Source organism: Podarcis bocagei (genome assembly GCF_964188305.1).
Source record: "Podarcis bocagei genome assembly, chromosome: 2".
Classification (NCBI taxonomy): Eukaryota; Metazoa; Chordata; class Lepidosauria; order Squamata; family Lacertidae; genus Podarcis; species Podarcis bocagei.
The window spans coordinates 12,464,878-12,489,040 of NC_138126.1; the positions used below are offsets into that span (position 1 = coordinate 12,464,878).

The 24,163-nt window shown below is 47.0% G+C and overlaps 1 protein-coding gene across 4 annotated transcripts; it reads right to left on the reverse strand.

The window, feature by feature from the left end:
• Window positions 1-5,967: 5,967 nt before the first annotated feature.
• LOC308580732 (uncharacterized protein) lies at window positions 5,968-22,558 on the reverse strand. 4 transcript variants are annotated; one of them, XM_081182840.1, is made up of 6 exons: window positions 22,541-22,558; window positions 18,661-18,750; window positions 16,682-16,808; window positions 15,054-15,164; window positions 13,037-14,340; window positions 5,968-8,278 (listed from the first exon to the last, which is right to left on the reverse strand). In XM_081182840.1, exons 2-6 carry the CDS (start codon window positions 18,682-18,684, stop codon window positions 8,243-8,245), a joined length of 1,602 nt encoding a protein of 533 aa, XP_081038966.1. In that variant the 5' UTR covers window positions 18,685-18,750; window positions 22,541-22,558; the 3' UTR covers window positions 5,968-8,242. The 4 variants fall into 4 exon arrangements, with proteins under 4 accessions (XP_081038966.1, XP_081038967.1, XP_081038964.1 ...); XM_081182841.1 differs by having other exon boundaries at window positions 18,661-18,743; window positions 22,355-22,552; XM_081182838.1 differs by having other exon boundaries at window positions 22,355-22,551.
• Window positions 22,559-24,163: the final 1,605 nt, after the last annotated feature.

Genomic DNA, 24,163 nt, shown 5'->3' on the forward strand with positions numbered 1-24,163 from the left:
TTAAAGCTCTGGTTTTCCCAGTAGTGATATATGGAAGTGAGAGCTGGACCATAAAGAAGACTGATCGCCAAAGAATGGATGCTTTTGAATTATGGTGCTGGAGGAGACTCTTGAGAGTCAAGAAGATCAAACCTCTCCATTCTGAAGGAAATCAGCCCTGAGTGCTCACTGGAAGGACAGATCCTGAAGCTGATACTCCAATACTTTGGCCACCTCATGAGAAGAGAAGACTCTCTGGAAAAGACCCTGATGTTGGGAAAGATGGAGGGCACAAGGAGAAGGAGACGACAGAGGACGAGATGGTTGGACAGTGTTCTCGCAGCTACAAACATGAGTCTGACCAAACTGCGGGAGGCAGTGGAAGACAGGAGTGCCTGGCGTGCTTTGGTCCATGGGGTCACGAAGAGTCAGACATGACTAAATAACTAAACAACAACAAAGGCAGAGTAGGAGGCAAGCAGGGAACTGCCGCTGGAGGGAGAAGGAATCGATTTCACATCATGGTTCAAAACCGCACCAGGGACATTAGGAATCTACCCATAGCTGTTAACGTTTCCCTTTTTTAAAAGGGAAATTCCCTTATTCTGAATAGGATTCCTTGCAAGAAAAGGGAAAAGTTGACAGCTATGAATCTACCTTAGGCCAAGTCGGACTGTTGGTCCATCTAGCTCAGGATGTCTGCTCTGACTGGCAACAGCTCTCCAGGACAGGAGACTCTTTTAATCTCAGGGTTGTGGGTTCGAGCCCCAGGCAGGGCAAAATGATTCCTGCATTGCTGGGAGGGGGTAGGTCTACATGACCCTCGAGGTCCCTTCCAGTTCTACAATTCTATTATTATTTGTTCTTACCCTCCCAGGGCTATGGTTCCCATAGAGATTTAGTAAGGGGGAGCCATGCCTGTTTAAAGTGGCATTATGCTGTTTTCATAGAATCAGAATTGCAGAGTTGGGAGGGAGCTCAGTGGTCCTGTAGTCCAACCCCTTGCGATGCAGGAATCTCAACTGAATCATATAGTGGCCCTCCAACTACTGCTTAAAAACTTCTAAGAAAGGAAAGTCCACCATCTTCCGATGGAGTCCGTTCCACCGTTGAACAGCTTTTACAGTTCAATTCTGAGCACCACAATTTAAGGAGGATATACAAAATGAACTGGACTCCTTGGCAGGTTTTGAATAAACATACACAAATTTATTGGTTGATAACATTGTTAAGTTGTGGGTGAACATATCAGACGACACAGCGATTCTTCAAACAGCTCTTGTTTATTCACAGGCCAGAACAGAACTGAACTGAAGGGTTCAGCCAGCCTGCTTATATAGAGCTCCACTAGAATGCAACAGTAACCATTTTCTGTAACTATCCAATCACTGAACGTCACTATCAATCCCTTATTTGCAAATGTGGACCTGAGTGAAAACTATCTACAGTATCCCCCTGCTGGCCCAGGGTGAGAACTTCAGTACATAATAAACATGATAGACAACACAAGGATATGTATAATTTTATAACATGCAGAGAATAATATGTGCAGAGAAATCAGAGAGAGGAGCTGAGGGAAGTCTCTGGGGGGTGGGGAAAAAGGGGGAAAATAATGTATGTGATTATATGATTTGATAATTTGTTATGTTGAAATTGCTTAATAAAAATATTTTTTTTAAAAAAGTTAAGGAGGATATTGACAAGCCAAAACGGGTGCAGAGGAGGACAACCAAGATGATCAGTGGTTTGGAAACCAAGCTTTATGAGGCATGTTTGAAGCCAGGAAAAGAGGAGACTGAGAGGAGATACGAGATCTCAAGGGCTGTCCCATGGAAGAGGGAACATGCTTGTTTTCTCCTGCTCTGGATGGCGGGAACCGAACCCATGGCTTCAAGTTGCAAGAAAGGGGAATCCAAATAAACTTCAGGAAGAAATTTATGGTGCAGATGAGGCCTAGCATGTAGTGCAGGCTGAGAATTAATGATTTCCTAGAAACTAGTGACTTTTCAGAATAAACACCATGGCTTTTAAATCAGGGACAAACTGGAAAACCGGATAAACAAATGCACGTTTATCACTGAATCACAGAGCTGGAAGGGGCCCAGGGGTCATCTAGTCCAACCCCTGCAATGCAGGAATCTCAGAGAAAGCATCCCTTGAAGCCATGGGTTCGAGTCCTACCCTCCAGAGCAGGAGGAAACAAGCATGCGCCCTCTTCCATGGGACAGCCCTTGAGATACTGGAAGACGGCTATCATCTCTTTAGTGCTGAAGGAAAAAACGAGTGACTCCATCTGTACATTAGCAGAAGGGGAGTGTGCATTGCTGTCATTTGCTGTCAGTTCCCCTCACAGAGCTACAATTTCCAGAGTTTCTTGGGAAGAGGGACTGACGGTTAAGCCACCCAAGGAATTATGAATCTGGGCAGGGAATAGGGCATCTCCCTAAGCCCTCTGCACCCTTAACAAATCATCATCATCAAACCTTTATTGGCATCACTTAGAAACATTCAGAATAAATAGGCCAATGCGATCTCGTCGCCATTTCAACAGTACAGTCATTTGCCAGAGGGAAGAAGAGGCGAGCAATCTATTTCACCTCTGCGGGACTCCGGCAAGGGCAGGATCCTGTAGCGTACTTTGGCGGCAGAAAATCAAATAGAGGAACTTGGCTACTGTCTTGGTGAGCTCCTGGTCTCTCCCCTGTAATAAGAAGCATATAACCTCTGTCTCTGGTTTCCATGTTGGGATACATAGGTGGTCTAAGAATTGTTGGCGAAGATCATCATATATTTTGCAATTAAGGGCCATGTGAGCTAGTGTTTCCACTAGGTGGGCATCACATGGGCGGATCCTATCTCCTTCTGCCATACCCGCAAACCTACCCCAAAGGAGGTTATTGAACCTAGCCAGCGAAAAAGCCCTTCTTTCTCGCGGGTTAAACAAAAATTGTAAATAATTAATGTTAAATTCCTGCGCCCAGGGCAGTTGAAAATAAAGAGGGGAACATGTTTTTTTCGCAGCTGAGATTAGTTCCTAGCGGTCTATGTCCCACAACCTAGTTTTTAACATGGCCTTGGCGACTGGAAAAGCCACAGCACCCAGGAGATCCTCTGAAAGCCCAAGTTGCCGTGTATTTGTGCAAAACAGTTGTAGTGAAGGGAAGGGAAGGGGTCTGACAGAACTTCACTAAGTGAAGTATCTTTGTCTGCTGAAAAACAAATGTTTAGCCAGCATAAAAGAAAACTAGTCCAGGCATCTGTCTCTACCCTTAACAAATGACAGCACCCAGAATTCTTTGAGGGAAGCTGTGACTATATAAAATGGCAAAATGGTTTCATAGGTATGCCATACAGTCATACCTCATGTTACGGATGCTTCAGGTTACGTGTTTTCGGGTTGCGGCCTGTGGGAAACTCGGAAGTACCTGAACGGGTTACTTCTGGGTTTTTCCGCTCGCGCATGCGCAGAAGACCAAATCGCACCTGCGCAGACAAGGCGCTTCAGGATGCAAATGCTGCGGGTTGCCTCCGTCACGGATTACGTCCTCAACCTGAGGTTCCACTGTATATCAAAAAGTGAAAATCCATACACAAAATTTGTTGAGCATTTTTTAAAGTTTTGCCCAAAGTTGTGATTTTTGAGCAAAATCACAAATAAAGACCTTTTTGAGCTCTTTTTAAGGAAAATCGGCAAAAACGGCACTGCCGACGGGGGTTGCCTTACATCCGGATTTTCCCATTTTGATGATTTCCGCCCAGACACTGCTTCCAACTGCAGTATTCTGGGTATGTCCAGACGTACGGCAACCCTAGTTTCAAAATATGGTGTGAATGTGGCCGCAACCTGAGCCTTGGAAAGCACATAGAGCTGAAAGAGGAAGTGGGAAAGAATGCCCGTCTTCAGACTTCCTATTTCAACTCCATGTGGTTTTCAAGGGATAGAAGGGTAGCCACCCTCTCTCCCCACCTCATTACCAAGGGGGCAGAGGTGGACTTCATGGGTGCCAGAGGAAGATCTAAATGGCAACACTGCACCCAGGGGGTGAGCCTTAAGTTTGATTCTGCAGGACTCTCCTTATACGACACTGAAATCTTTGTTGATATTATTATTTGAGAAACAGCTGTTGCAAGACACATGGAAGCTCTCGAGTAACAAAAGCGAAAAGACACAATGAGTTACTAGAACCAAGACTGCATTTCGCGCTAACTTTTTATTTAAATAACGGATGAGAACACGACAGTTATTTTCTACTCGCAAAAACAAGGACGTGGGATATCGGTTTTGCTCAACAGAAAACAGAAGCTTATTTATATAGGAAGAGGCTTAAAACAAACATAGCCATTCAAAGGTTCCAGAAGTGAGAAACTTTCTCCAATGTTATACAGTGGTACCTCGGGTTACATACGCTTCAGGTTACATACGCTTCAGGTTACAGACTCCGCTAACCCAGAAATAGTGCTTCCGGTTAAGAACTTTGCTTCAGGATGAGAACAGAAATTGTGTTCCGGCGGCACGGCAGCAGCAGGAGGCCCCATTAGCTAAAATGGTGCTTCAGGTTAAGAACAGTTTCAGGTTAAGAAAGGACCCCCGGAACGAATTAAGTACTTAACCCGAGGTACCACTGTATATGAGTTAAAAACAGAATTCTAGAGTAGGGAGGGCCATATGAGGTATGTGTCCCAGGGGGTTGCCAACACCATCAGGCCTCGTGGGCACATTTGGGATTTTTGTAGTGAGCATCACTCCCACTGGTCAACTCAATCTTCAACTTCCACACCCCGCCACCCAAAATAGTCATCTGCTTTGCCTCACTTTTCCAAGGGATCTGAGCAAAAGTCTTGTCAAGAAGTTATCTGAGCACAAAGAAATGAAAGAGGAACTGGGAAAGAGCGTCACTTTTACAACTTCCTCAGAGGGTTTGCAGGCACAAGGCGACGACTTCAAGGGTGTCCTTGCGCCCACGGGCCCCTTGTTGGCAACCGCCGATGTATCCCACCCATGCTCAGTGGGGGATCTGCAATGCAAGATGCAGCTACAGCATTCCAGCCTCTGCTTACAAACCTGCAGCCCCTCCTGAGGCGGTGAGTTCCACTGGTGATCATCTCCCAGACTCAACCCCAGGCATCACCGGGAAGAGCCAAGAAAGACCCCTGTCTGAAAGCAGAGCTTCTGTCAGCCAGCATGGACAATAGTAAAGGTAAAGGGACCCCTGACCATTAGGTCCAGTCGTGACCGACTCTGGGGTTGCGGCACTCATCTCGCTTTACTGGCCGAGGGAGCCGGCATACAGCTTCCAGGTCATGTGGCCAGCATGACTAAGCCACTTCTGGCGAACCAGAGCAGCACACGGAAACACCGTTTACCTTCCCACTGGAGCGGTACCTATTTATCTACTTTGACATGCTTTTGAACTGCTAGGTTGGCAGGAGCAGGGACTGAGCAATGGGAGGTCACCCCGTTGCGGGGATTCGAACCGCCGACCTTCTGATCAGCAAGTCCTAGGCTCTGTGGTTTAACCCACAGCGCCACCCGCATGGACAATACTGAGCTGGAAAAACCAATGGTATAGTCTTTTGTATGTATGGCAGATGTGCTGTCCCCTTCCCCAAACCTCTGGAGGGCAACATTTTTAAAAAACACTCAATCAAAAGCATGTGTCTCTCTCATAAGAGCCAAAAGTAAGAGAGAAACCAGTTTGAACGTGAAATAATAACGATCAGCATGGCTAATAATCTTCTGTACTAAACATGATTCTCTATGATCTTTCCAGGTGTATCAAATAATCTAATGAGATCTTACTGTATGTTTCCTCCAGTGGCGTAGCGTGGGGGGTGCAGGGGGGGCCGGCCGCACCGGGCGCAACATCTGGGGGTTAGGGTTAGGGGGCGCAAATCCATGGATTAGGGGGCGCAAATCCACGGGTTAGGGGGCGCAAATTACTTGCCTTGCCCCGGGTGCTGACAACCCACGCTACGCCACTGGTTTCCTCTCAGACTATACGGAACAAATTGCCATATTTTTGTAACCATTAAAATAACACTGTCTCTTTGGAGGCATCGCCGCCTGCGGTACTGAACTCCTGGTGGTCCTACTTGCCTTTCTGCTTAGCAGAGAAACGGAGCTGCCCCCAAAATCTACTGATTTTTATTGATTTAATAACATGTGCATACCACTTAGGTTTAAGAAATAAAGGCAGTGGGGGTTCCCGGCCCCCACCCCCAGTACACCGTGCAAGCTTCCTAAGTGTGCAGAAGCACATTGATTTGTAAGCTAAAAGAAAAAGGATATTAATAATAAAAACAAGAACCTGCGAGCTTCCAGGCCCCGTGGAATGTTGAGGGTGTCCGCTGAGGGTTTGGAAATGGAGGGAAATGTGGCCTGCAAGATTCCCTAATGGATTATCTTAGATACTGCCTCCAACGGAGGGTAGCAGTCACGGATAGTGGATTTGCTCCACCCCCTTTTTAAAGCCGCCCCAGTTGGTGGCCACCTTGTGGCAGTGAGTTCCACAGTTTTTAACTATGTGCTGTCTGAAGAAGTGCCTCCTGAACCTTCTAACGTTCAGCTTTATTCGATGTCCCCGGTGTGATGAGAGAGGGAGAAAAACTCCTGCCTCTCTGCTTACTCTATATACCATACATAATTTTATACATCTCCACCTTGTCCCCTCCCTCCCTTTCCTTCCCCACCTTTTCCCTAAACCAAAAAAGCCCTTAACGCTGCAACCTCTCTTTGCAAGGCAGCTGCTTCAGCCCCTTGGTCATTTTGGTTCCCCATTTTTGTACTTTTCCCAGCTGTACAACATCCTTTTGGAGGGGGGAAAAAGAGAACTGGACATTTCTTTCCTACGTTTCAGAAGTCTCCAGCTGCCCCAAGTAGGTATGAAGTGCTCATGTTCAACGTTGGCAAGTTAACTTTCCCCTCCTGGCAGTCCTTAGACGTGGCTAAAAGTCCCTTCTTGAAGCACGGAATAGGAGCAGTCCCTTCTCAGTCTCCCAATTGTTATTGCTTCATTTAGTGCTCTTTAAAAGTATTTTTTTACCCTGCTCTTTAGCTAAAAAAGGGGCTCCCTGAGCAGGTTTAGCACGATCGTCCTTGCTCTTTGATCTGCAATTTTTCTATTAAAAAAAACACGACATGAAAGGAAAAAGGATTGGGGAGGGAGAAGGAAAACAAGCAGCCCAGGTACCAGTTCTTCATTTGTAAAGTACTTCTAAGTGTTCTTTCTAGGAGGGTGAAGCTAGTTGGCCAGGTTGCCATGATGTTCTCATTTCATTTCCACCTCCCAGCAGCCCTTGACGCATAGCCCAGCCTTGTGCGGGCTGCCCAAATGGTGCTTCGCAAACCACAAGAGGGCCTGTCCCTGCCCCAAGGAGCTTACAATCTAAAATTCCATACGCGTGAAACCACAGATGGGAGAGGGAGGAAAGAACAATGGAAGTTGCATTTATTTAATGCATTTAAGACTTAGTTGCTATAGGCAGGGTGTAGGGACTACAGAGGAGGTGTGGAACCTGTGGCCAGATGCTGCTCAACTACAACTCCCATAATCTCTAGCTGCCAGCTGTGCTGCAATTTTTCTTAAAAACTAAAAACACGACACGAAAGGAAAAAAGGATTGGGAGGGAGAAGGAAAACTACAAACCCAGGAGCTGATGGGAGATGGAGTCCAATGATATCTGAAGAGCCATAGGCTCACCCTCTGGACTAAGGGGCTGTTTCAAAGGTTATACACACACTACACATTCAAAGAAAATGACGCCTCTACAAAGAATTGTGGGAAGTGTAGTTTACCCCTCACAGACCTACAATTCCCAGCACCTGTAACAGCCTACAGTTCCCCGGGTTCTTTGGGGGAAGACTGTTTTTCAAATCTGTTTTCCATGTATGGTGTGTATGCAAACTTCAAAGCACATTCTCCCTGCCTCAAAGAATTCTGGGCACTGTAGTTTTCTTCAGTGCTGCTGGGGATTGCTTCTCTGTGAGCAGAAAACTACAGTGCCCAGAATTCTCTGAGGGAAATAATGTGCTTCAAACTTGTTTCAAAGGTATACATAGCATGTATACAGCCCCAAACTCCACGGAAAACCTTTTCCAAGAACAAAGCCTAATATTACAGGTACGGAGGCCTCCTTTGTCCGATCCTTACTCGCCACATCGAAGTGCTAGTGATGCAAGACACTCAACCGAGATATTGTGTAAACAGAGATACTGCAACTTCCTTCACACGAAGATCAGGTGGCTGCTTCTGGGTTCCTGTCTTCATTTTTCTTCTTTTATTTCTGATTCCATTTTCAACTGGGGGAAAAAGAATGCCGTATAAGAATTACCGTATTTTTCGCTCTATAACACGCACCCGACCATAACACGCACGTAGTTTTTAGAGGAGGAAAATCCGTAGGCACGCCACCCGTAGGCATTCCCTCCATAACACGCACAGACATTTCCCCTTACTTTTTAGGAGGAAAAAAGTGAGTGTTATGGTGCAAAAAATACGGTATATTAATACCATCAACAGATAAAAGAAAATCATGCACGAGTATGTCATTTTAGGGGGTGAAATATAATTTTTGCTAATTTCTTCAGAGAATGGTCTTTAAAATATGTTTTTGGGTGTGAGGCATACAAATCTGCTATTATTTTTGTGACTGGGCTACATTTTGCTTGGCAAGCATACCTTTGATGAAGAAGCTCACAAGCTGCTTTCAGAAAAGCAAAGGATTTTAAATTTACCTTCTGAAAATGTCAGGTAATTCTATATTATTATTATTATTATTATTATTATTATTATTATTATTATTATTATTATTATTATTAAACTGCTAGTATTTGGCAACCATTTTTTATTATTTCTATGGAATTTTACACACATTCTACTTACCAGGCAAAACTAAATTGTATTAATTTAACCAATATATCTATCAAATTCCCAAGTCATGTTAAAACTTTTAAGTGCCCCTCATTTTTGGAATTTGAACATTCTAGACCAGGATTTCCCAACCTTGGGTCTCCAGCTGTTTTTGGACTACAGTTCCCATCATCCTTGACCACTGATCTGCTAGTTAGGGATGATGGGAGTTGTAGTCCAAAAACAGCTGGAGACCCAAGGTTGGGAAACATCGTTCTAGACAACCTAACACAAAAGTCACTGAAGCTCATGCCTCATATGAACAAGGTTAACAGACCAACCTGTTGAAGAATAGAAACCAGATTAAATTTTACCTACAAAGGTGTGGAGAAAGCAGATGGGGGTAAGTTTTTTCTCTTTCTCTCATAATACGAGAACTCGGGGACATCCAACGAAGCTGAGTGTTGGAATATTTGGGACGTACAAAAGGGAACAATTTGTTCCCACAAGAGGCAATGATGGCCACCGACTCTGACCGGCTTTGACAAGAGGACTGGACCAGGGAAACCTTTGGCTTTTCAGAGGTTGCTGAACTACAACTCCCATCAAACTCCACCATTCAGCATGCTCGCTGGGGCTGATGGGAGTTGCAGATCAGCAGTGTCTGGAGGGGTAATAATAATAATAATAATAATTTATTATTATGGTTTTCCCAGTAGTGATGTATGGAAGTGAGAGCTGGACCATAAAGAAGGCTGATCGCCAAAGAATTGATGCTTTTGAATTATGGTGCTGGAGGAGACTCTTGAGAGTCCCATGGACTGCAAGAAGATCAAACCTCTCCATTCTGAAGGAAATCAGCCCTGAGTGCTCACTGGAAGGACAGTTCCTGAAGCTGAGGCTCCAATACTTTGGCCACCTCATGAGGAGAGAAAACTCCCTGGAAAAGACCCTGATGTTGGGAAAGATGGAGGGCACAAGGAGAAGGGGACGACAGAGGACGAGATGGTGGGACAGTGTTCTCGAAGCTACCAGCATGAGTTTGACCAAACTGCGGGAGGCAGTGGAAGACAGGAGTGCCTGGTGTGTTCTGGTCCATGGGGTCACGAAGAGTCGGACAGGACTAAACGACTAAACAACAACAACAACAACCAACACTTTGAATTGTGCTTGGAAAAAGGCTCCCCACACCTGGATTAAGACGAATTCACGGAGTATATGTCCATCAATGGCTACCAGCCACGCTGGCTGTGTTTCACCCTCACTGTCGGAGGCCACAGGCTGCAGGCCGCAAGGGAAGAGAGCGCTGTGGCCCTCGAGCCCTGCTTCCAAGCTCCCCACTGGGGCATCTTGCAGTGCCGGATTTCCAAATTGGCAGAGTATGTCTATGGGCCCTTTTAGGGGCCCTGTGACAACGAATCAAAATAATATTGATGTGATCTTGAAAGAAAACTGCAAGCAAGCTTGCTTAGTTCAGTGTTATACCACCAGAGCCCACGCATGAGAAGGGCCCGAGATTTCAACTACGCAGGGTTTAATCCAGCCCTGGCATCTGGTTAACCATTTCGAAAGCAGGACAAGGTAGGCCTCTGGCCTCATCCAGCAGGCGGGCTCTTCTGTGGGGCCGGAGAGGGATATGTGAGTGGGGTTTCTAAGTGGTCTTGGCCACACTGGCTGCTGACACCCAGCCTCAATGTCACCTGCAAGGGCTAGGGAATGTGCCTTCAGATATCAGGGACTGGACTGAGGGGGAATGGGGGAGACTACCCCCTTCTCCTCCTGCACTTCCCAGAGAAGAGGGAGACAGTATAGATTCAGAACAGTGGTTTGCAGAAGGTCAGAGTTCAGAGGCTGCAGAGGGGAGAAGCTGGGGAATATTGGGAGAGGAGCAGGAGGAAGAGACAGCTGACAGACTCAGTGTCTTTGGAAAGCATGCCAGACCTCCACTCTCCCAGGACCCAGCGGGCATTGAGAGTAGGAGAACAGAAAGCTCAGAGGCAGAAAGTCTCAGTGTCTTAGTGCAGAAAGTATTGATCTGATGTGTAGAGATCTTTCCTATTCTAATTAATTCAAGAGGGTTCTGGAAGCTTCCGGAAGTTTCTGTGTGTGAAAGTACCAAGCAGAACTCCATGATGTTTGGGTTATTCCTTCAGAGAAGCTGAGTACAGCTGGCTTAAACTGGTCCTGTTCTCTCTTCTGTCAAGGTCATGCCGACTATAATAGTAAGGCCAGAAACAGCCTGGGTTTCTCTCTTTCTTTCTGGTGTGGTGTTCTGTACAAAGTGCTTAGTGTTAAGTTTAGTCTTATTATAAGTTAAAGTTAAGTCTGTTGCAACTGGGATTTCTTATGGACAGTGCCAATGCTGAAAATATTGGATTTGTGACCATGATGCTCATTTGCCTTCAGTAGAAATAAAGCTCTGCTGGATGAAATATTCATTGCCTCAGGGGCCACCAGGTGGCGCGTTGGAAGATGGCCGACAATAACATCTCTCTGACCCATACGAGGTACTAAGGGGCTACTATGGGAAGTATGTAGCCTTCCTGAACTCCTCCAGGATGTGGAGGAGAACTGCCCTGCCAGCGGTGTTCACAATGCACCCCCTGAAACGAGTGATGGGGGTGCCAAACACTTGGCAAAAGGCCCTCGGTGAAGTCAGACCTTCCTGACGCTGATTCCAATTAGCATGTGCTGGTTGCTTCAGCTGGAATTATAATTGGAAACGAAGCTGAAAGCACATACATCAAGTAAAGCTCGAAGATAAGACTGCTGATTTATGGATCTCTGCGACCAGGAGTGACGGACGGATAAGTAAATCTTCTGATGAATCACCATAAGGAGACTGTATGTTTGGAACGAAGGGGGGGGGGTGGAGGAAAAAACTCTTTTTTTCTTTGCATGATGTGACATTAATAACCCTTCACCCCAGATAGAAACAAGATCGTCGCGTTTCTATGAATCATAGGCAGGATTTTAAGAACTATGTGGGACGGAGTATAAGGAAAGAAGACTGTAGAACGGTGAGAAAGGAAGAAATTTTTATGACGCAGTTTAAAAATGGCGTCTCGCCATGACAGGTTTACCGAGGAAGAAGGACTGGGGGAGGAGGATCAGGATCAGGCTTAGGGCCCTCGTATTTATGGGACCGCCTCTCCTGGTATGCCCCGCAGAGGACCTTAAGGTCCATGAATAATCACAGTTTAGAGGTCCTGGGCCCTAAGGAAGTCAGATTATCCTCCACCAGGGCCAGGGCCTTCTCAGTGATGGCTCCGACCTGGTGGAATGCTCTGTCCCATGAGACTAGGGCCCTGCAGGATTTAACCTCCTTCCACAGGGCCTGTAAGGCAGAGCTATTCCGCCTGGCCTTTAATTTGAATTCAGCCTGATCTTTTATTCCCCTTCCTTCCCTCCCCTTTTTATGAAGATTACCCGCTCTGGGATCCCACAGCTAATTCTCCCCTGGTCTCCTCGCAGGCCCAAATAGGACTAATTTAGCCAGCTAGCCCTGGTGATCATCTAATGTTTATTGGATGGATTTCCCCCCTAAACTGATTTTTGAATTCAGAATTTATTGTTATTCACGTTGTAGACTGTATTTTATGCTGTTTTTTGTTGCATCAATTAAGTGTTTTAAATTTGTTGTTAGCTGCCCTGAACCTGGTTTTCTGAACCGGGAAGGGTGGGGTATAAATAAAAATTTATTATTATTAAATTTATTAGAATTCCTTGACGTGTGATAGGAGAGATGGAAGGGGTGGGACTTTACTCGGAAAAACACCATTCCTGGAAAGGAGAGGCCCTTTTCAAAACCTCTCTCTGTGAATAGTGAATAAGAGACTTGGTAAGAGCTTTTCTTGTCATCTGCCTCTTGGCTGCCCACCGTGGGATGGGTCGGATTGCCTGAAGCCTGACCCCAATGCCCTGTCTTAAGAAGAGAAGAAGAAGAGTTTGGATTTGATATCCTGCTTTTCACTCCCTTTAAGGAGTCCCAAAGCGGCTAACATTCTCCTTTCCCTTCCTCCCCCACAACAAACACTCTGTGAGGTGAGTGGGGCTGAGAGACTTCAAAGAAGTGTGACTAGCCCAAGGTCACCCAGCAGCTGCATTTGGAGGAGCGGGGACGCGAACCCGGTTCCCCAGATTACGAGACTACCGCTCTTAACCACTACACCACACTGGCTCAATCACTTGGCAGGCTCCTCACTTGCCTTGAGATAGAAAGAGCAGCTCTCATGATGAATCGGGTGCTGTACCACCGGGATGCCATGGATCCTGGAAAGTGGCCGCTTTGGCGCAAAACACACCCCGCACTCCAGACACTTGAAGCGTTCCTCTCCTGTGTGCGTCCCCTGGTGGTAAACAAAGGACGACCTGTCGGAATAAGACTTCCCGCACTCCAGACACTGGTAAGGTTTCTCTCCCGTGTGGGACCTTTCGTGGCAAACGAGGGACGAGCGGAAGGAGTACGATTTCCCGCACTCCAGGCAGGTGTACGGCTTCTCCCCTGTGTGGACCCTCTCGTGGCATATAAGGCCCGACTTGTCGGCAAAGCTTATCAGGCACTCCACACACTGGTAAGGCTTCTCGCCGGTGTGGGTCCTCCGGTGGCAAACCAGAGACGAACGGCTGGCAAAGCTCCTCCCGCACTCAAAGCAGTTGTACGGCTTCTCTCCCGTGTGGCCTCTCTCGTGGTACTGGAGCGAGGAGCGGTCGGCGAAATCCTTCCCGCACTCCAGGCACTTGAAGGGCTTCTCTCCGGTGTGGCCTCGGTAGTGGTAGGTGAGGGACGAGCGGCCCGCGAAGCACATCCCGCACACTGAGCACTTGTACGGCTTCTCCCCCGTGTGGATTCTCTGGTGATCGTCAAGGTTCGACTTCCGGGAAAAGTACTTCCCGCAGGCCAAGCACTTGAAAGGCTTTTCTCCCGTGTGGACACGCCGGTGTTCGATGAGAAGGCCCTTGTGAGGGAAACACTTCCCGCACTCGAAGCATTTGAAAAGCTCCTCGTGGACTCTCTGGTGACCGACCAGCTTCGACTGCTGCACAAAGGACATCCCGCACTCCATGCATTTGTGAGGCTTCTCGGTCATGTGGAGTCTCCGGTGACCGGAAAGGTTCCCTTTCCGGGCGAACGACTTCCCGCACTCCAAGCACTTGTAAGGCTTTTCCCCCGTGTGGATGCGCATGTGCGTCGCCAGGGTGGACTTGAAATCAAAGGACTTCCCGCACTCCAAGCATTTGTGAGGTTTCTCTCCCGTGTGGATTCCCTGATGGCCGACGATGACTGTTTTGATGTCCAAACCTTCCTCGGACTCGGAGGACTGAGAAGCTTTCTCAGCCACGTGGACTCTGTGGTGCGTCAAAAGCTCTGAAAACCCAGGGAAACATTTCCCGCAATCCACGCATTTATACGGTCTCCATGTCGAGTGGCATCTCCGATGTTCAAGAAGGACGGACATATCAGAGAAGCATCTTCCACACTCCGGACACACGTTTTTCTTCTTCAAGTCTCCTGTTGGGAGAAAAGACACCAGCAAAATTTACTCTTCGAGTCTGGAAGGAAATGCGTTCACCTAAGGATTATTAGTAATCAGCTGAAATCCTTGGCACACTGAATTCCCTGAGGCTTCCTTCTCAGCAGGGGTGCTAGTAAGTAACTTTTGGTTATGGACTTAATCTAGATCAGGGTTTCCAGATCAGGTCTCCAGCTGTTTTTGGACTCCAATTCCCATCATCCCTGACCACTAGCCCTGCTAGCTAGGAATGATGGGTGTACTAATGCGAGAGGCCTTTTTTCAGATGACAAATAAAAAGGGCAGTGTTGGGAATGGATTATTTATTTATTTAAGCACTGCATCCTGATTTGGTATTTTGTTTCCCTGCCACTCTTTTTTCAAAATGGCTGGAGTGGGGGGAGATTATTGCCATTACAGTGGTACCTCAGGTTAAGTACTTAATTCGTTCTGGAGGTCCGTACTTAACCTGAAACTGTTCTTAACCTGAAGCACCACTTTAGCTAATGGGGCCTCCTGCTGCCGCCGTGCCTCTGGAGCACAATTTCTGTTCTCATCCTGAAGCAAAGTTCTTAACCTGAAGCACTATTTCTGGGTTAGCGGAGTCTGTAACCTGAAGCGTATGTAACCCAAGGTACCGCTGTATTGCAGATCTCAGAGCAGAGGTGTTCATGCAGGCACGGTCTCACTCCTGCCACTCTGGCTGTCTCACCTGAGGTTGCCTTGAGCCCTTCTTCGCCCAGGCGCCGAAGATTAGCCACCCACGGCTCTTTCCCTCGCTCCAGCTGGCAAATCAGGGCCGGCTTGGGGTCTTCAGATCCTCCTTGGGAAATCAGAAGAAGGGGAAAAATCAAGAGGGATTTGCCTGAACTCCCATACCTATCTCTGTTTTTTTAATTTCATTCATTTGCTGTGTTCACGCAGGTCAGGCGTGGGGACTGACATTCCCAGGGCCACATGCCTCTGGTGGGCGTGGCCAGAGGCAAAAGCGGGCGGAGCAATTGATGGAAATTTTACTTTCGCACATTAGACTAGTTGCGGCCGCTAGACTGATGACTGGGAGCGGCCGCCGAGACCACATAACACCGGTCTTGAAAGACCTACACTGGCTCCCAGTACGTTTCAGAGCACAATTCAAAGTGTTGGTGCTGACCTTTAAAGCCCTAAATGGCCTCAGTCCAGTATACCTGAAGGAGCGTCTCCATCCCCATCGTTCAGCCCGGACACTGAGGTCCAGCTCCAAGGGCCTTCTGGCGGTTCCCTTAATGCAAATAGTGAAATTACAGGGAACCAGGCAGAGGGCCTTCTCAGTAGTGGCGCCCTCCCTGTGGAACGCCCTCCCACCAGATGTGAAAGAGAACAACAACTACCAGACTTTTAGAAGACATCTGAAGACAGCCCTGTTTAGGGAAGCTTTTAAAGTTTAACAGATTACTGTATTTTAATATTCTGTTGAAAGCCGCCCAGAGTGGCTGGGGAAACCCAGCCAGATGGGTGGGATATAAATAATACATTATCATTATTATTATTATTATTGTTATTCAGAGGCATTTACTGGCTCTGAAAGTGGAAGTGGGACACGGCTGTCATTGTTTTCAACTATTAAAAAACAATTATACCAAACTCCCTCTCTTAAATAAGGGGGAAGACACTGATCAATATATGTATTTATTTTACTTGCAAAAATTTCTCTTGCCCCAACGTTAAACACATATCATGGGATGAGCAGCGCAAAGTCAACAACTGCATTCATAATAAAATTATAAAATGCATCGCAGAATAATACATCCGCTTGATGCATCAAACATAGCTGGATCCCTCCACAGGGAAAATGTGGGTGAACAGGTGAGTTTTAAGCAGACACCTGGATTCCAGTGCTGCAAATGACTTCCAGCTGTTCATTTGGGAACGCATTCTAACTGGCCAGTTTAACTAGATCCAGAAGAGGCAGGAGGATTGGAAACCTTCTGCAGAATATTTAAAGCATCATTGTAAACATGTAAAAACACAGGTAGGATCTGAATGAAGAACTGCAGTAAAATGAATGGAAAGCATAGGACACAGAATAGCTATAATATGCAGCGATATTAGAAAAGATAGGGAAACTCCGGAGGGGTGGAGGGGAAGTCAAACGGCAAGTGGAAATCAATTGGAAAGTATTACATTTGTAAACCTTCGAAACTTACAAATAAGAATTGAAAAGGGTGGGGTCTGCATTCCAAGGGACAGAGGCCGCCACACTAAAAGCCCCGGACGTAGCAGACATAAGGCAAAGCAAACTTCTGCTCGATATGACATCAACCAAGTCTTCTGGCCAAAATGGGAAAGGAGGCTGCTTACCCAGCGAGGCGACGTTCCCGTAATTCTCCAGCATGACCTCCTTGTACAAGGACCTTTGGGCTGGATCCAGCAAAGCAGCCTGGCCCTCCGTGAAATATACGGCCACATCTTCGAAGGTCACCGGCTCCTGCAAGGACAAAGAGAACTCAGCCAGGCAGCCAAGCCCCAGAATCCCTGTAAGTGGCAAATGCAGAAGAAAATCCTACAGGTACTAGAGAGGACCCGCAAGTGTGTTAAACACCTGTTCGTAGAACTATAAAAAAGGTAAAGGGATCCCTGACCATTAGGTCCAGTCGTGGCCGACTCTGGGGTTGTGGCGCTCATCTCGCTTTATTGGCCAAGGGAGCTGGCGTACAACTTCCGGGTCATGCGGCCAGCATGACTAAGCCGCTTCTGGCAAACCAGAGCAGTGCACGGAAACGCTGTTTACCTTCCCGCCAGAGCGATACCTATTTATCTACTTGCACTTTTTGGCATGCTTTCGAACTGCTAGGTTGGCAGGAGCAGGGACTGAGCAACGGGAGCTCATCCCGTCGCGGGGATTCGAACCGCCGACCTTCTGATCGGCAAGTCCTAGGCTCTGTGGCTTAACCCACAGCACCTAAAAAATCTATACTTCACTGTAAAACACAGGAAAAGCGATGAGTGACATTGGAATCAAATGCACAACAGTCTCCAGCTCGCAAACCGGCAATAAAACTTTTTTTGTTCCGTTTTACCGTATGTCTGTTTCAGCAGCGATATTGTAAAAGCCATTTTTTGTAGGGTCGCAAATTTAAGCCGCACTTTAACTTTTCACAGTTGCAATTGGGGGTGGGGGAGTGTGAAGTGTGGCTTAAAGTACCTGATTTGCACTTCACACCCATCCTTTGAAGTTCACATTTCCCTGAATTTTGCATTGTAGTTCTCCAAGCAAACGGTAAGTACAAAAATGCGTTTATCAGAAGAAATTGTGCATAAAAATGCAGCTATTATTATTATTATTATTATTTGTTACCACCTGCCATTCACCAGCAGGTCCCAGGGCGGGTTATGACAATTTAAGATTCAGAATCTGAAACCGCTAAAACAGATTGCGGTCATGGAAATAGAGTGGGCTCCAAAAACACCTCAGGTATTTAAGGCCAGGGTAAAGAGGTACCGTATTTTTCGTCCCATAGGACGCTCCGTCCTATAGGACACACTTGTTTTGGGGGGAGGAAATAAAGGAAAAAATATTTTCCATTATTTCCCCCCCAAAAGCAGGTCGGGGAAACCGAACCAGGTCGAGGAACAGTGGGATGGCAGCGCTGCGCCTCCCTGCTGTCCCCCGAGCTTGTGGGGCTGGCCGATGTCTGCCCGGTGCAAGGGGCGCTCTGCCTCAGGGTGCCCCTCGCGCCGGGCGGCAGGCTGCTATCCGCAGCATGGGGAGCCCTGCGGGGAACTCCCGGAGGGCTGCCTAGGCTGCAGAGGTGTTCCCGAAGTGCCGGGCGCTCTGCTTTCAGGGTGCCCGACGCTCCGGGAAGCAGGCTGCTATCCACAGCCTAGACATCCCTGCGGGACCTCCCGCAGGGCTGCCTAGGCTGCGGATGTCTTCCTGAAGCCTGGAGGGCGAGAGGGGTCGGTGCGCACCGACCCCTCTCGCTCTCCAAGCTTCAGTGAAAGCCTGCATTCGCCCCATAGGACGCACCCAGATTTCCCCTTCATTTTTGGAGGGGGAAAAGTGCATCCTATAGGGCGAAAAATACGGTATGTCTTCAGCATCCACCAAAATCTGAATGCCGAGGTGTCGGACACACCTCTGTGGGGAGGGAGTCCCACAATTTAGGAGCTGCCACAGAGTATCGCCTCTCCTGGGACGCTTCCACTCTGAACTTCTCAGCAAGATGGAAGAACCAAGAAGAGGCAGGAATGCCTCTGGATACCAGTGCTGGAAATTCCATTGATTCCAGAACAAAATATTGCATGCACAGAGCCATATTATTATAGACATCTCTTACCCGAACTGGATCTGGTTCGTTCATTTTCTTTCCGGTGGAAGGAGAGGATAATCCAGTTTGAGTCTGGTCTGTGGTTCTGTACCCTGTGGGCTGAAGAAAAGCAATGAATTTCGGAGCGATGCTTTCTCCCAACATCATATATATGGACTGATAAAGATTTCTTACACGGTGGGTTACAACAATGTAATACAGAGTTATTCAAACAAACATAACCGTGGAGTTGGAAGGGATGATCCGATCCAATCCAACCCTCTGCAATGCAGGAATCTCAGCGAAAGCTTCCCTGACGGATGGATAGCCACCCAAGCTCTGCTTTAAAACCTCCAATGAAAGCCAGTCCACCACCTTCCGAGGAAGTCCATTCAACTGCTCTTACCGCCAGAAAAGCTCTTCCTAATGTTTAACCGTAATCTCCTTTCTTGTTTTTTTGAACCCACTGGCTCCACCCTCTAGAGCAGCAGGAAACAATCTTGCTCCATGTTCCTTGCGACAGCCCTTCAGACGGCTATCGCATCACCCCACAGTCTTGTCTTCTCCAGGCATACCCAACTCCTTCAACCATTCCTCATAAGGCTTGGTTTCCAGACCCCCTGATCATCTTGATTGCCCTCCTCTGCACATGTTCCAGGTTGTCAACGTCCTTCGTAAATGTTGCTGCCCTGAACTGGACACGGTATTCCAGGTGTGGTCTGACTAAGGCAGAATAGAGTGGGACTATGACTTCCCTTGACGCAGGTGGCGCTGTGGTCTAAACCACTGAGCCTCATGGGCTTGCCAATCAGTAGGTCGGCGGTTTGAATCCCCATGATGGGGTGAGCTCCAGTTGCTTGGTCCCTGCTCCTGCCAACCTAGCAGTTCGAAACCACACCAGTGAAAGCAGATAAATAGGTACCGCTCTGGCGGGAGGGTAAACTGCGTTTCCGTGCGCTGCTATGGTTCGCCAGAAGCGGCTTAGTCATGCTGACCACATGACCCGGAAGCTGTCTGCGGACAAACACCGGCTCCCTCGGCCTATAGAGCGAGATGAGTGCACAACCCCAGAGTCGTCCGCAACTGAACTTAACGGTCAGGGGTCCCTTTACCTTTACCTTTTATGACTTCCCTTGATCTGGACACTAGACTTCTGTTGATGCAGTCCAGAACAGCATTAGCTTTCTTCACTGCTGCATCACACTGTTGACTCATGCTAAGCTTGTGGTCCACCAAGACCCCTAGATCCTTTTCACATGTACTACTGCCAAGCCAGGCATCGTCATCCCCCGTCCTATATTTGTGCATCTGGTTCTTCCTGCCTAAGAAGACGGCTACAATTATTTTAAAAAGCAAACCAATCGCTAGAATAAAGCCATTCCAACCAAACAGAAGTGTACAGCTTCAGAAAAAGAAGTCGGTCCCACAAAACAAAGTTCCTTAACTGTCCAACCGTCTCCAGTAACAAAACAAAACAAAAGTTGGTTCAGGCCGTCTGGAGTGAATGGGTGGTTTTCAACGCTAGTGGATTGTGCAACATGTTCCTTACGCAATAACAGCACATTAACGGTGGATTTGTTCTGCTTTTGTTTGCTCGGCAACGGTTCCCCGATGCTGCCCCATGACCGCTGCCTGGAGGGGGGGCAGCAACTCCACAAAAACGGGGAGCGGGAACATTTGTGGTATGAAAAGTGACAGCATTTCAGCAGGAAGCTACGGAATATGCATCAACTGCAAAATGGAGCAGCGCAACCACCTCCAAACAACTGCAAGTGTATACAGTTTTGGGGGTGGGGTTGTGTGTGGCCTTGCCCAGAGCACCAGGAGGAAAATCACCACAAATGCACAAGCAAAAGGGTGTCTTGCAAGGGGCCTCATATGCCAAAATAACTTGCGGAGCTTTAGGTGCTATTCACTGCGACTTGGCTGAGGGGTTGCCAATTGCCTCCCCCCCCCCCCACTCAAGCAGATAATTATGCTTTATATATGAAGCAAAATATAAAGACTCCCCATTATATTATTTACCAGATCTCAGTGAATAAAGCTATTTCTCTCCAGGTAAGAAAAATCAAATTAAAAAAGAAAGAAAAAAGCAGATTTGGGCTAGAGTCTGTGAGCTAATGTGGTTTTCTTTTATTACAAAGGCAACAAACGAAACAACAAACTAAAATGCATAATGAAGAATAAACATAAAGGGAAGAGGAATAACAAGTTTAAAAAGCTGAAGAAATAATGTACAGTGGTACCTCGGGTTAAGTACTTAATTCGTTCCAGAGGTCTGTTCTTAACCTGAAACTGTTCTTAACCTGAAGCACCACTTTAGCTAATGGGGCCTCCCACTGTCGCCACGCCATGATTTCTGTTCTCATCCTGAAGCAAAGTTCTTAACCTGAAGCACTATTTCTGGGTTAGCGGAGTCTGTAACCTGAAGCAGTATGTAACCTGAAGCGTATGTAACCCGAGGTACCACTGTATAGCATAAAATATATTTCATGGCGGGGTACAAAGTTCAAATTTATTGCAAAATATATGAGGAATTCATAAAACGTCAACAGATAAAATCACACTCATGTGCCAACCATGAGATTGGTTGGTCCTATAAATCACAAACAGCCCCCCAACCTGAAGTGAAATATGAGGGTCCCCATTACTATTATTATGATTTATTAAATTTCTATACTGCCCTTCATCCAAGGATCGCAGGATGGTTTAGAATATAAAAACATAAAAAGGCGCTCCATAATAACAAGCAAAAACAATATGTGCTGCAATTGCCTTTGACAGCACATATCTTATAGGGTCAGTTTTTCAGAAACGGCAATGGGCACAGCTTTTTAAAACCACATGCTGAAAGAGTAGCAAGATGCAGCCTTCCATTCTTGAGAGATCACTAAACAAGCGGCAGGTATCAAATTAATTAATTAATGCTGCAATTCCTGCATTGCAGGGGGTTGGGCTAGATGACCCTCAGGATCCCTTCTGATTCTACAATTCTGTGATTCCATGACAGGGTCCCTGTTTTCTTTTACGTTGATGTATATCCAGTCAAGTTTCGAATCCCCGCGATGGGTGAGCTCCCGTTGCTCGGTCCCTGCTCCTGCCAACCTAGCAGTTCAAAAGCACGTCAAAGTGCAAGTAGATAAATAGGTACCGCTCTGGCGGGAAGGTAAATGGCATTTCCGTGCGCTGCCCTGATTCGCCAGAAGCGGCTTAGTCATGCTGGCCACATGACCCGAAAGCTGTACACAGGCTCCCTCTGCCAATAAAGCAAGATGAGCGCCGCAACCCCAGAGCCGGCCACGACTGGACCTAATGGTCAGGGGTCCTTTAACTTTACCTTTATATCCAGTCAGACCATGGGTCCATTGAGCTTCAGTGTTGCCTGCTCAGGCTGGCAGAAGCATTTCAGGGGGTTTCAGGCAAGTGTCTCTCCAGCTTTACCCAGACAGGCCAGAGATTGAACCTTGCACCTTCTGCCTGCAGAGCAGCTTCCAAGGCCCTCCTGCTCCCCCAAGCAAGGTGGAGGCTCCTTATTATTATTATTATTATTATTATTATTATTATTATTATTCCACTGCATGTAATTTAAGGCAGGCTCCTGCAAGGGGGGAGCGCACCCCTCTCCCCCATTTATTCCAGGCACTTACAGCAGGACGAGCTCCCTCTCTCTCAACCCTCAGCCTACCCCAGATCTGCCCCCTCCCCACCGCTTCCCAGCACTCACAGGCTGTGCAGGATTCAAGCAGGCAAGATCCAAAGCCTACTTCTCCAATGCACCCAAAGGAAGCCCCTGCAAGCAAGGAGGGTCCTTACAGTCCCGGGGTGTGGGGCTGCAGGGCCCCGATTTCCCAACAAAGCTGCTTCCCCTCCAGGAAGACATCGCCTCCCCCCCCCCCGCCAGTGACCTCACCGCAGCAGGATCCCCTCCCCTCCTTTGAAAATGGGGATTGAGAAAAGGCATTGTGTGCAAGGAATGCTGGGACTTGTAGTGCTTCTCCCTCTACCCTTTCCTGACCCAAAGCTTTATGGGATTTGTAGTCTTTCCTGGCTTTCGGGAGGAAATTTGGAAAGAGGCTTATCTGCATTCCCTTTCAAGGCATGAACAGTCCAGGCGGTGCTTTGCTGTGGTTTCTTGTGCAAAATACATTTTGGGTTGGATTTCCTTTGTTTATTGAAGCAATATTTCTGTACTGCTTTGCTCATGCCTGTTTTTTCTTTTTTGTCAGTTTTCAAATTGTAAATAAAAAAGCATTTCCTACTGCATATGAAATTTCCTTCCTTGCAAAAGATGACTGTGACAGACAGAACCAAGCAGCAATAATAGATATTTCAAGATAGAACGCTCACCTAGCTTCACAGGATGACTGTGTCCTTCCACAAAAATACACGCAACAGCACCGTCCAATATGATGGCTCATCTTTAGCCTTTTCCCCATTGCCAAGGGCCTTCTGGCAGTTCCCTCACAGCAAGAAGTGATGTTACAGGGAACCAGGCAAAGGGCTTTGTTGGTGATGGCACCTGCCCCATGGAACGCCCTCTCATCAGATGTCAAGGAAATAAATAACTTTTCAACTTTTAGAAGACATCTGAAGGCAGCCCAGTGGCAGGGAGCTTTCAGTGTTTTTATATGTGCTGGAATTGATTGTTAAAGTACTCTGGGAATTCCTGTGAGGGGAATTGGGAGTCTCCTAACAAGTCTCAGTCCCCTCAACGAGCTCAGGTTCCCATAGCTCATTGGTGGAAGCTCTGACTGTTTAAAGTGGTGCTTAGGGTTGCCATCTATCAAAAAGTAAAAACCACGGCACTCTTGCTGAATATCCAGGAGAAACTGCCACCTCCCCTCCCAAAAAATAAGTCACTTCCGCCTTTGAAATCCCAGTAATATCCCTAGGTACCATAGTGTTTTGAATGTATAGTGCAGATGGGGCCAGAGATCTTAGACGCTAAGCCATCATTAACACAAACGAAGGTTTGTAAGCCAGCAACCAACCACGGCTTATAAGCATGGTTTGTGGTTAAGTGTCTGTTAAGACATTCAAATAAACCATGGTTTAGTTTTCATCAGAACCAGGCCATTGAGGGCTATTCCTCTCACAGAACTATAAGTAATTCTCAATAGTTCCCGGGAAGAGGAATTGACTGTTAAACCACATGTATAGATGGTGGATGTTGTTATATGGAAAAGAATCAGAAAGAGAGAGAGAACAAGTCCTTTCCCTCCTTCAGAATGTTTAATTTATATCAAAATGCATACACATTTAATTGATCAGTCCTGCAATGAATTAACTCTGATTAATTCGAAGTGGACAAAAAGCTCTCTTCTTGCATTGGGCAGATGAGGAAAATCCTGAACTCCGACTAAGGTAGCTGTCAGGCGTTCGCCTTCTATTCAGCCAAGTTCCCAGCACTTGGCAAAATGGCAGGTGGCAGCACATTCAGAGCGCAATTTGTTGTGACCAATGGAACGCTGTTTGGGGGCAGAAACACTTTTTTAGTTAAAAGATTATTAATTCTTATTAACACTAATTTATA